Here is a 13943-nt window from a genome sequence, read left to right as displayed (position 1 = left end):
TGAATGCATCTTACAAATAGGGACAATCTGCAGATAAATACTTCCTTGCAGTGCTTACACAGACATACTTTTGCTAACTTCAGACTTCATGCGAGCTGTTCTCTTTTGAAGGAGAGATGGTATGTATGTAAGCCTCACATTCAAGACAGATAGATACACAAAGATCATTTCAGGCGCAAAGGTGCCCATAGCTGCAGACATATGATTATACAGATGTCCTATATTTGCAACAGGGTAGGAATATGGACTGAGAGAAGAACCTGTGTAAACCTCATCCGTTGTCATGTCAGAGAGTGAAGTACTAACCTTATTTGCAATGTTCTTATAATAGTGTGATATCCAAACTATACATTCTTACCATCAGGGACTTGAATATTTTCTTGGATATTGGCTGGCTTATTTGTATTGACCATAGCAGAATTCCTTGCAGCAGGCATAGCAGTTGCACCAGGAGGTACACCAGTCAGCAGCAATTCTACTCGTCTTTCTACTCTCTGCCTGGCTTGACAGCGTACCACAGCTACAGGGAAGCAAAAACCCAAGCAAGCATTATCATCATGATTTTAACAAAAAAAAAAAAAAAAAAAAAAAAAAAGGAAAATTAACATAGAAGTCAAATGTTATATAAGAATTCCAATAAGGACCAAGACAATTGAAAGCTTTTCCCCAATCCACAATTTCTATTGCTCTGTTTAGGTGAAGTAATAGAAAATATTGCTAAGCAAATAAAAGTCTGTTCCTACAGTTAGTTCACAATAGCATTTGCAATTTTTTCCCTTTTTTTTCTAATCATGAAATATATCTTTGTTTTAGTTCAATTTTTCTAATAGAAATTATGGCATAGTTTGACATATACCAATAAGAAAGAAAGACTGAAAGGAAAGCAAACAAATTAAAGAATTTAAATTCAAAATTTAAATCAAAGAATATTAAGTTACTCTTTGGTTTCTTAATTTAAAACTACTGTTTTTCAAACTTCAGCTTTTATAGAATTATGACAGAATAAAGAGCATTCTAACATGAGTTTCTCTTTGAAGCATGACAGATCTTTTTTCAGTTCAGTAAGTGATTCTCAAATCTTTTCTCATTACAAGGTAGTTTGGTTTTAGCTTATACACCAGATTTTATAAAGGTTACTACAATAGATATTGTTTATCATTCTTTCAAAGCCAATAATTATAAGTGGCACAGAAGGAGGTGAAAATGAGATGCAAGAACTGAAAGAAAAAATATGTTTTTCCAAAGAAAAGACTAAGAATTTTCTAGAGTTACAGAAATCAACATGAAAGAGCTGTTTACTTACTTCTCAGTTTTAAGGTCTAAATATGATTTTCATCAGATTTATACCAATAATTCTTTAAAAATAAACTCTGAACTTAACATCAAAATTTATGATTAATAATTTAGAACTATATCTTGGTAAATAGTCATATAAAGTGTTTTTAAAAAGAGCAATAAACCTCTTACTTTTATACCATGTTTATTTAGCTTCAACTTTCAGTTCTGAGTTTGATTTACTATAATTATTTTCTTTTAATAGATAATTGCATATTAACTTCAAGTAATCTCCTTTCTCTAAAAAATAAAAAAAAAAAAAAAAATTTTCCCCTTGGTCTTTTCTTGTTCAACAAGGTTTAAGTTATTTCTATGTCTCTCTTCTAGCTTCCTTCTAAGCATTTTCATGCAGGAGAGTTACTGAAATAGTTAATAGTTAAAAATACAGCTTTTTTTTTTCTGAGATGCATGGCCTTATATTTAAGAATAAATTACACTGTCTGCATTACACCAGTTTATCAGGTATTTCAGATTACTGTGTGCACATGTGTCACATCATTTTCTGTTCCACAGCTCATCTTACGACGAGAAATGATTTTACATTTTCTTTTACCTATATGGCTAAGTAATATTTATGGCTAAAAATCATCACTGGAAAAGTCCCTGAGCAACCTAGTGTAGTCAGACCGAGCAGGGAGTTGGATTAGATGACTTCTGGTGGTCCCTTCCGATCTAAATTATTGTACTCTGCTTTGACTCTACAAGAATTGGGAGAAGAGAAAAAAAAAAAAAAAAAAGATATCTGGATAATTCTCCATTGTATAAGACAGCCAAGTTGTAATCTTCTTAACATGTACTACATGGGTTGTGACCATGGATCATTTTAATTGGTCTCATGAGATCCTAGGCCAAGTAACTTCTAAAAGTTTAAATATATTAAGATGTAAATAAGAATGACACAAAAGATGAACAGCCTAATACAGTAGCAAGGCAGTTTTTGGTTTTGCCGTAACAGCTTGTAGCCTCCAGGCAATTTCAATAAATGTCTGCATTAAAAGAAATGGCAATACCATTTTGATCATCATTAAAAACAATGATTTAAAACCAAAGTAGATCTCTTGTAAATGGCCTGCTTTGGATTCATATCTTATAACAGAGATTTTTAAAAAGTCAATTTATAACTGAAAACCATAGGTTTTTTGAATGGATTCTGTTTCATGGATATTCTTATAAACAGAATTTCAGGTCATCTTTCAATGAAAGATCTAGTACTTCTTTATAAAAAAAATAAATAACCCAGTGTAACATGCTGATGACCAAAGAGTGGTATGTATTAAAAATTAATGCAATCCTCCTTGTATGCATTACAAACATTTAATGAACATAAACTGATGGATAACACATTTATAAATACTGCACAGTTTAGTTTTGCTGGTTTAACTAAGCATTTAGGAATTTTAAAATATATAAGAACTACTTAAGTTTCTAATTATATACAAAAGTGGTGTTACTTAAGTAATTTATGAACGCTAACAATTCTAATTAATAACTTCTATACCCACAGATTCTGTGATTCTGTAATGAAAAGAACAGCCCAGTAAAAGGGAGATTTATCACAAAGTCTGCCAGTGAGCAACATAATAGCTTTAAATAACACAACAAACATTCACATCAATATACATAGTTTTAATGCTAATGAGACTCGTTAAAACTGTCATTTTGGGCAACAGTTGATTGCATGATAATCTGCTTCATTCCTTAAGGTATGAAAGTGGAAATTAAAGAGATGAAAGCTCTAATTAGTATTATATCATTGGTATTTGTCTGCAAGCAAAGGGTCTTTAAGCAAATTAAATGGATAGCAAAAATGCCTATTTCTACAGCTTTCCATAAGTTATTCCTGTACTTTAGTCTATTCAGTGTAGAAAGGTACTATATTCACTCATCAAAAGACAAGATGAAAAGACAAGTTGGTGTAAAATCGTCCCTCATCTAAACTTTGAGCTGTAGTTTCATCAAGGTTATAGATTTAAAATACTATCCACAATTTCAATTTCACAGTTCTGGGATTATATCACACCTTTAAAAAATTGGTCCATCAAATCTATAAACATTTACTATCCCAAAAATAAGTAACAGCAAAAATCTTATGAATGTCAGTCATCTTTTAATGCAAGTTTGTTTCTCAGGAGCAAGTGGAAAACTTACTGCTCTTCACACTAATGTATATTCTGGAGTTTATCAAGGATTTAAATTCAAGGCTGAGAGAAACAGCAGATATGTACTGTAATATTTTGTACCCTGCAAACTCTCCAGCAGGTTGTTCTGGGTATACTAGCAGAAATCTACCACTGTGTTAGTCTTTTGTTTGATTTACCTTCAGATCTCTAGCAGCATTAACTGGGACACTGAAGGGCATGAAGATTTTCAACTACTCATGTCTCCTTTACCCACAATGAAAACAAAATAATAGATTTAGATTTGCTTTGTGGGTTGGGAAAAGAGATTTCATTTTTAATATGTATTTTTATCATTTTTAAGATATAGTAAAGTACTACTGTAAATTCTCAAACAGGTGAGAACACAAATTACTTTAATTTTCTTAAATTCCTTGTTAGAATTTTTTCAGTCATTAACTTACTTGGAATTAATTTCTGCTGTGGTGCTTCAGGTAATCCATGAACTGGATAGATCCAGAGTATTCCCTTAATTCCCCCATTCTCTGCTACAGTAACACTGTTGGGAAAATAAGTGAAAAGTATCATTATGATAGACTGCTGAGAATTTTTTTTCAAAGTATTCTAGACTTAAGAGCTGTTGGAGAGTTGAGACTCCATGTTTAGCATTACAGCATATAAGAAAAATGTGAAATAAAATCCTACCAAATAAGAACAGTAATTATCACTTAGTTTACTGTCTTTGAATATTATTTGAAGGATGTGAGAACACTTGGCCTGATCTGCTCTCTCTTATGCCATGTCTGCACTGAAACAAAATTTATACAGTTTATGCATTAAATAAGCATATCGATAGAAGAATCATTATTAGTCAAATATACTAAAAAATTGAAGGCATCTAAGAGCTTTAATTTGCTCAGTACCCATAACTACACTGGCAGTTAGTACTTTATATTTTCTTTATTTAAAGTTAGAAAAAAAATAGGTATTAAAACAGATAAAAGTCTTTCTTACCCTAAATCTGTATACTTTTCAGGGTACATTTAAAGCTTATGTTGGATACCTAGTGCCTTCAAAATCAGACACTTTATTGCCCTTGAAAGCTACACATAAATAGACAAAGGGGAAAATAATAACAGGTTTTAATATCCTCAACTACTTCTACTATTGAAATAAATTACCTCTTTAAGTCTTTATTTAATTCAGCAGAATCCTCATATGGCCAGTTTTCACCATTTTCCCTCATTACATGAATTACCACTACCGCCTCATAAGTTTTCATTGTATCTGGCATGAATAACACTGGGATGTTCAGCTTTTGTTTTGGAGCTAATCGGATTCCTGTAAGATATAACAGAACATTGCAGTATTCTACAAATTTTGAAAATTATTTACATAATTTTACTCATATATTTCTTTTTCTTCTTTTTGATACACTATTTAACATTTTATCATAGGTACCATTCTCCCAGTGAAAGCAGATTTCATTTTACCCTGCTCCTGCTACAGCCAAATCTCAAAATCTCTTGTATAGGGGCACTGATAAAACTTTGAAATGAGACCCGGGCAGACCCTGAAGGCTCGAAACAAAACAAGCATGATTAAGTGAATGTCCCACACTTCATATTCAAGAATCATGTATAATATATGTAAGTCAATCCCATTATTTTCTAGGGCCTAAGTCAGTTTCTTTAGCATCTGTGGGTTGCAATATGAGAGAAAAACACTGTACAGAAAAAGACTAATCGAAAAGAAATTGTTCATGTTCAGGACATAATTGAAATATATTTGCAAGAATCTACATTATTATTATACAAGCCATGTCTTTTCTGAACAATTTTTCATCTGATTGATTTTGCTGTTAAAAAAAAAAAAAAAAAGGACAAACCTATGTTGTCTATAATGAAGGTAGTGTGATACATTGCATTTTTAAGGGCCTTTTTCCAATGACTTGCCAGTCTGCCAAGTGTCAGAACATCTACCTCAGGGTATTCCATCTATTTCAGAAATAAAGTTATAGAAAAATTACACAGAGTAGAGTAAGTAAATCATATAGTCTTTTCACTATTAAGCTCCTTGCTTCGAATTCTTGAAATTTGATGGAACTGACAGCTTGGGGTTAGAGTTCCAGCTTTAATTCTATAAGCAGAAAAACCTGTTATGAATAACTACTTCTGCATTAAGCTTTGAATTGATTTTTGTGATAATTTTTCATGCCTGCTGCAATGCATACATGTTAATACAGGTCTATGAGGATTGCTCAGTAAATCTGCTCAAATTAATGTGCATGGGATGAGCAACATTCTCCCTGTGATTGTTTCTTCTGATAACCACAGGCTACTGTGTGCTTAGAAAATGTCAACAGGGAAACTATCTTGTGATCCAAATGTTCAACTTCCTACAGCCTAAATGTCTTGAAGGTGAAGACCTCAGTGGTGAGAGCTGTACCAGAATGGGTGATAAGGAAATTTTAGTGAAGTCTTGGGAAGGACAAAATACAAAAAAGAGATGGATGCGTGGAAGTTTGGAAATGAACATGGATGTGTAGGAAGACAGAGTAAAATGATGACAGACAAGAAAGGACAGAAGCAAAAGAGGTCAAGTAAATCACAGAAGGGTGGGAGAGATGGGTTTGAAAGAAACCTCTCCAAAACACAGAACAGAAGTCAGGACTCCTCATCTGCACCAACTCTCTGTTAGCATTTAATTATGAAGTCTACTAGGCATGACAACTTCTATTGCTACCTCACAATCTCTTCTTGCTATCATTTATTCCTTCAACACAAACAGCAACCTTGAATAAAGATACCCAGAGTATCTTGAGTAGATTAACAGCATGTTTAAATTAATGAGTTGCCCTGTCCAGACTGATTACTTCTATGAAGAATTATCTTGTACTGTGTTGTGTAGGTACCTTCTATAGTATATAACCCCATTGAAGTTGATGCGGTTCTGTAGCTGTACATCTTTTAGTTAAAAACAATCTTAAATTAGAATAAGATAATCAAATTGAGATTGGAAAGTTAATCTTAAATTAGGAAAATTAGGATTAATTAAAGACAAACCACTCCGCAGGATTTCTGCCTCTTTCAGTAACGACACCTAAAGACCTCCAATATATACCCTCCCTCACACTATTATGGGTGCTACAAACACTAGGGATTTCTTACCTAACTATATCTGGATTTCTGTATATAAAAGGTTTATCATGTAGTAGTTATGGAAATTAAGCAACTGTTTTGCTTTTATAATTGCTTAATTTTTGCATATTTCTTTAAGTCCATCATGGCATGAGCTATTTGTCTTTGTAATACTTATTTCAGAAGTCTTTTACCTCAAAATAGCTTGAAAGTATCATTAAAAAGTAATTTAAAATTTAAAAAGGAAATTAAAATTTAAAATAGATGAAAAAATAGATTATATTTCTTTTTTGTTCTCTTTAAATAAAGATTTAAGAATTTTCTTTAAACCTTAATCTGCCTATTTGATGTGTTATCTATTAAGTACATACCCAATATTTAAAAGATATATAACATACATATGCATATTTTGTGCAATACTATGGTCAAAGGGGTTTTTTTAAACCTTTAAAAATTAGCAACTAATTTTTCAATACAGTATCCAAAATAATTAAGATGACCATACACATTGTTTCCATTCTTCTGAAAACATCTCAAATAGGATCCATCTCTCTGGAACAGAAGTCAGTTAGTGCATTGATGCACTATTTTCCCTCTGTGAGAGAAAAGGCAGCTCTCTACCATGATTTGCCCACTTTGGGCAAATGGTGTAGTTAAGGCAGAGGCCTTTCAGTTCTTTAAATTAGAAGTGTATTCTTCAGGATATATTTGCAATTAGATTGCCTTGATACAATATTGATACAAACACATGCATACCAAAATAGTGTAATCAACAACAGTATGTAAGCACTTTGTAACACCATCATGGTACATCTGTAAGTTTCATTTGCAACTCTTTTATCAAATGACAAATAGAACAGACTGTAAACTATTACTTATTTTTACTACATATGTATTGCATATACTGTTTAAGCTGTAGCTTCGTTATGCCTGTTACAGGACATAGTGCCTTGGATTTTCTTAATAAATTTAAATACAGAACCCATATGATAGTATTCTGGGTCATTCTGGCAGAAAATTGGTTATTAAAGATGATGAAAAGACAAATTTTACAATGTTGCTGTTGAAACAAATGGGATTCACAATTTTAATAAAAAAATCTTCTTAGTGGAAGCTTTTCATAACGACAGAAATTCTGTATCACTGGGCTTGCCTGCAGCTGTCAATGAACCAACTGAACATTAACTGCTAGTACAGATTTATTTCGTTATGAATTTGCCTGGTTTATAAGACAGATGAAATAGACCTAATTGCAAAAATCGCACATTGCTTCATGCTTCTCATTTCTTCTTCCCATTTAGAGAATGTGGGCCAGCACAAAAGACAATAAGTACGTGAACAACTTCAACACAAATTAACATTACCAGCCAAGTTGCTCCTATTTGCCTGTGGATCTCAAGTAAGCTCCAGGTATACCAAGAACTGATGTCTAGAACCCTTATCTTCATGTATTTATACTGCAATGACTCAACATAAGAAGGACATGGATTGTTGAAGCAAGTCCAGATGGGGACCACAAGGATGATAAATGGGCTGGAGCATCTCTCACACAAAGTCAAGCTAAGAAAGTTGGGGCTGTTCAGCCTGGAGAAGACAAGGTGCATGGAGACCTCATAGCAGCCTTTCAATATCTGAAGGGGGCCTATAAGGATGCTGGAGAGGGACTCTTCAGTAGGGACTGTAAGTGATAGGACAAGGGGTAACGGGTTTAAACTATCACAGGAGAAGTTCAGTTAGATATAAGGAAGAAGTTCTTTACTGTGAGGGCAGTGAGGCACTGGAATGGGTTGCCCAAAGAAGTGGTAAATGCTCCACAGCTGGTAGTGTTCAAGGCCAGGCTGGACAGAGCCTTGGGAGACATGGTTTAGTATGAGGTGTCCCTGTCATTCTATGTTTCTACAACTATCCACAAATTCTTACTAAGAAATCCATAGTGAGGAATTTTTTTTTTTTTTTTTTTTTTTTTTTTGCAATAAAGCTGCATCACATGTAGCAAAATGCTTTCAGCCAGATTTTGTTACTAACTTACTTTCACTGTCCTAGAGGCCATTAGGAAACAATGATAGCAGAGGAAGCTCAGCTGACCCTTTAAAAGACTGAAGCCATCTAATCCAAGTCAAGGGCTGCAATTAGAGTCAACTCTCTTACAGAGAAAAGATGTGTCCTCCCTCATTTCTTTTTTAGGTAACCTGTTTTTAAGCCTTGCCTCAAGCCTCTCCAAAGGCTGATTAAAAGATTTCTTGGGCACTGCATCCTTTGACACTTGAGTCTAGAAATCAGAACTGCACTAGATAATTAAATCAAAATGAGTGTATTTCAGATTCCCTGCTTTAGTTCTGTGGGGCACTGCACTTTGGTTGAGTTCCATGTAATTTCTCTGTCAGTCCTAGAAAGCATAGCACTGTGAGAGCTAAAATTAATTAGAGTAATGAAGCAGTGGATCCCCGTAGTTGGAATGTTTTTTGGAAGGAATACAGATGGGTAAAACTGCTGCTCTTTCTTACCTCTGCAGTAGCATAGGAAAATGTTTAAGAGCAAGCATCACAGGCAGTGCCACAGTGATAAAATTGTGATGGCAATGAGCAAAGTGTCTTGCAATATTTTTGAAAACAATCATCATCCTCTCATCTAACCTTATCTTAAAGCCATGCATTTTTCATATTAGTAAAGTGCTTTGATGGCAGGTTTTCTAGATGCTGAAAGGACTATCTCCCTGATGCATTGCTCTTCATTCTGTAGCATCTCAGATTGCCTTCCATTGATTGTACCCAGAAGAATGGCACTCAGTTCAGATTCCTCTAATTGAAAAAAGAGAGATGAGGCAGAGCTCACTGTGTCTTATTGAAGTCTGATGGGGAATCATTTAAGACTTGACACTTTTGTTTGTTTGGGTGGTTTTTTACTGGTTAGTTTCTCCATTAAAATTATTAGTATAGAATCATTCCAGTTAAAACCACAGACAGCTCTGCTAAAATTAGAACTGGCCATATAAATGCCAACCTAATGTAATCAGGTCTGGTTTCTATCATTATCCTCAGAATCTGGAAAGGACAACCTCCAAAATATTCACAGAAAGCAGCTGCTGCTGCTGCTGAAGAAGGATTATTAATTATTTCTCAATGAACTCATCCAGAAAAGGGGACTGATATCAGGCAGTAAGGAGTGCGGTATTGCCAGCACTCCACTAAGTATCTGAAATACATAATAAAAATTAAGCCTAGGTTTTCTTCATTTATTTCACCTGCTAGCAGAGATAAAAGCATGGGTCACATATGAAGACTAAGATTTTTTATAGCAGCTCTTCCAAAAGTGGTTCAGCACAAAATTCCAAGAGTTTAATAAAGAATTAGACAGTATTTTTGCCTCAGCTGTTATTAAGGATAGATTCATTTTTGTTTGCATCTTCCTTTGTTTTGTGTTCTTATTAATAAACTGTGAGAATGTAGCAGTCTGCATCAGTTTTGCTACATTGGTATTATAATTAGGCAGAGTCAATGAGTAAGTATGAATAAAATTTTCTGAACTGACAGCCATCACACAACAGCCAACAACCTCCACCTGTGGAGATATTCAAAACTTGACAGGACATGGTCCTGGACAACCTGGTTTAGATGACCCTGCTTGAGAAAGGGAGTGGTTGAATGTACAGGATGATCTCTAGAGGCTCCTTACCACTTAAACAGTTCTGTGATTCTGCTATTCTGTGATCATGAATCAACATAAAAAGGACATGGATCTGTTGGAGCAAGTCCAGAGGAGGGCCACGAGGATGACAAGAGGGCTGGAGCACCTCCCGTATGAAGACAGTCTGAGAAAGTGGGGGCTGTTCAGCCTGGAGAAGACAAGGTGCATGGAGACCTCATAGCAGCCTTCCAATATCTGAATGGGGCCTATAAGGATGCTGGGGAGGGACTCTTCAGTAGGGACTGTACTGGTAGGACAAGGGGTAATGGCTTCAAACTTAAACAGGGGAAGTTTAGGTTAGATATAAGGAAGAAGTTCTTTACAGTGAGGGTGGTGAGGCACTGGAATAGGTTGCCCAAAGAAGTTGTGAATGCTCCATCCCTGGGGGTGTTCAAGGCCAGGCTGGACAGAGCCTTGGGGGACATGCTTTAGTGTGAGGTGTCCCTGCCCGTGGCAGAGGGCTTGGAACTAGATGATCTTAAGGTCCTTTCCAACCCTAACTATTCTGTGATTCTATGATAAATCACTATTCTTTGTCTTGTTTCTGATTTTAAGAATACATATAAAATACATTCTTGTTTGGTAAGCTAGACGCAGCTAGTTCATCTCAATGAATTGGAGGTGATGTGAAGAACAGTGCACCTCCTGCAAAGGGAAAGGAAGAAGGCAGAACAAGAGATCACCCCAGCTTAACAATTAGCTTTTCGATGCACTTAAAGGCAAAGAAGCAGCATACCAGCTATTGAAAGGCGGACAAATATCCATCAAGGATTACAAGAGCCTATGCAGAAATGCAGTCAGTAAGGCAAAGGATTAACTAGAACTGAAATTGACAAAAATATCAAAACACCAAGGAAAAAGATTTCAGATGTGTGAGTAGTAAACAGAAGCACAGGGAAGACAATCCCATTGCTAAACAGGTCAGGGAAGCTAGTCACATATAATGTTGGTAAGAAAGAGGTTCTCTCCAAGTTTGCTGATGACACCAAAATGGTGACATGGACAGAAGGGAGAGTGAAATTACAGACACCTGGACAGGCTGGAGAAGTGGGTCAGGAAGAACTGTATGAAGTTCAGCAAAGCACAAGGTCCTGCAGATTGGACAACATAACCAAATGCCCAGAACAGGCTAGGATCTGTGTGGCTGGGGAGCAGCCTTGCTGAAAGGGACCTGGGGTGTGTGGTGGACAATAAGCTGAACGTGAGTCAGCAGTGTGTCATTGCATCAATGAAGATGAATCAGATCTTGGGCTGCATCCACAGAGGCATTACTAGCAGAGACAGAGACAAGATCATCCCTCTCTACTCAGCACTTATGAAGCTACACCTAGAGTACTGTGTCCAGTTCTTGATCCCACAATTGAAGAAAGATGTGGACAGACTGGAGAGGGTCTGTAGGATGGCCACAAAGGGCTGGAGAACTTGCCCTATGAGTAAAGACTGAAGGAGTTAGGTCTTTTCACCCTGGAGAAAAGAAGCTCAGGGGTGATCTTACCAAGCTTTTCCAGTACTTAAAGGGCATCTACAAACAGGACTGAGTTCCTGAAAGAGGGCTAGATAATCTCACCTAGGTTCCTTTTTCCACAGAAGGTTAGACCAGATGACCTTTTGAGTTCCCTTCCACTCTGAGCTGTTCTGTGGTTCTTATACAAGAAAAGTATTCCAAGATGAATGACTTACATCTCCAAGGAAGACACGAAACAAACTGTACCATCTCAAAATGAATATTTGAAAGGCATATATATTACTAGGGCTAGATAATCTCACCTAGGTTCCTTTTTCCACAGAAGGTTAGACCAGATGACCTTTTGAGTTCCCTTCCACTCTGAGCTGTTCTGTGGTTCTTATACAAGAAAAGTATTCCAAGATGAATGACTTACATCTCCAAGGAAGACACGAAACAAACTGTACCATCTCAAAATGAATATTTGAAAGGCATATATATTACTAAAATGTCAGTTAGGCATGTGTCTTGAACAATACATCAGTGAAGTTCTGAATGTTTTTTTCTATGTCTGAAATTAACTAGAAGAATAATTGATTGCTCCATCTTCCATGTCTTCTCAGACATGAAGAGCAAAAATCCATGAATGAAGCATAACTTGACCCAAGTTATGATTTCTCAGGGCATGTTAACATAGTTTAACATAATTTAGCACTATATTAAGCTAAAATTCCTATTTGCATCTTCTCTGGGACAAAAAAAAAAAGAAAAAATGGGATGTAATGCACTTCAAGTTACTTCAAGTTATATACAATAAAGTAAGTAAAAGCTAATACAATAAGGATGCAAAATGCTAAAGGTTAAATTAATCTCATCCTGATTTTTAATGTTTACATTACAATTTTTTTTCCCCTCAGTACAGTTTATTAGGTAGGTGGGATGCAAGAGAGATTCGTTTCACAGATGGTCCACAATGATTGTACTTCTAGGATTCTGCTTCCTGAATTGTGGTTTCTTCTACAAAAAGTTAGAGTTGTCCTCTCCCGTACCTCTGAAGGATTCACAAAATGACAAAATGGTTGAAGTTGGAAAGGACCTCTGGCACACATGGTTCATTCCCCCTGCTCAAGCAGGGCCACCTAGAGCTAGTTGCCAAAGATCATGTCCAAGAAGGCTTTTGAATATCTCCAAGGATGGAGACTCCACCAGCTCTCTGTGTGTATGTCTTACTGTTTCAGTGCTCCGTCACCTGCACTGTAAAAAAATTTCTGTTATGCTCAAATGAAAGTTCCTGTTTTTCCTGTCACTGGGCACCACTGAAAAGAACCTGACTCCACCCTTTTTGTACCCTCCCTTCAGGTATTTATTATCTGCTCCTGAGTTCCTGAGTTCCTTAGTTGAAAAAATTAATTCACGAATATGCAGCTCAGATGCTAATAAATGATTTTACAAATGACTGGTTAAAACTTGAGAAGTTGCTTTAAAAATAATGGCACAAATAAAGGAATGAATGTTTGAGTATTCAATGAAAGGTTTCACATCATCACTATCCTAAGAACACAATAAAATGTATTAGATACAGCATGTTTATAAGATTTGTTTGCCATTTTACAAATCCTATGTTAATACAATTTTGTATACTTCTGGAAGAGTCTTTTTGGCTTATTTCATTAAGAGATTTCATTTAGAGAAATTTCTTTCTGGTACAAAAAAATGGATATTAGTTAAACATTTGCTATTTAGATTAAAATAAATGGATTGAATACAGGGCTCAGTAACTAAATACGTTGTTTCATTAAATGCAATTAATTTTGTTTTTAAACGAAGCATGTCTAAAAGGCCAAGCGTAAAGTTTCCTTTCCATTTATAAAATTATCTTTCTTTATTAGCCTATTGTGCAGTTGCAGCCAAAATCAAATCATTATTTTGATGTGAAAGCAGAAGGAGTGGAGGAAGCCACCCTGCGTTATATGAAAGTCACCTGGCAGAAGGAATGCCAAAAAGATAAGAGTAAGTAGAGAAGAATAATCAGGTGTGAAAGTAACAAAAGTTTTCTAATTATTCTACGGTCCAACACTTTTTCTGAAACTTTATGGTGTAATGACAGTTTCTCTTGCTTTTCCTTCCAAATCTTTTTTTTTTCCCACCAATAATCTGGTAGTAGATGGAACCTGTGTTCCTTTGACCATTTTATATATATGAAAATTGTTTACCATCCTTATT

General features: G+C 35.4%; 1 protein-coding gene across 1 annotated transcript in view; it reads right to left on the bottom strand.

Annotated features, from left to right (window-relative positions):
- Positions 1 to 358: 358 nt before the first annotated feature.
- Positions 359 to 13943, bottom strand: part of LOC104409942 (chromosome unknown open reading frame, human CXorf30) — a gene marked incomplete at both ends in the record, with an annotated part of 87567 nt that continues 73982 nt past the window's right edge. Inside the window, 3 exons of the mRNA XM_010019976.1 lie at positions 359 to 520; positions 3917 to 4011; positions 4634 to 4793. Of these exons, the coding sequence (XP_010018278.1) occupies positions 359 to 520; positions 3917 to 4011; positions 4634 to 4793 (417 nt within the window). The remainder of the gene's footprint in view (positions 521 to 3916; positions 4012 to 4633; positions 4794 to 13943) is intronic.

This window comes from Nestor notabilis, unplaced genomic scaffold (genome assembly GCF_000696875.1).
Source record: "Nestor notabilis isolate BGI_N333 unplaced genomic scaffold, ASM69687v1 scaffold12508, whole genome shotgun sequence".
Classification (NCBI taxonomy): Eukaryota; Metazoa; Chordata; class Aves; order Psittaciformes; family Psittacidae; genus Nestor; species Nestor notabilis.
The sequence above is the reverse complement of the archived record's forward strand: the minus strand, read 5'-3'. Positions and strand labels throughout refer to the sequence as shown.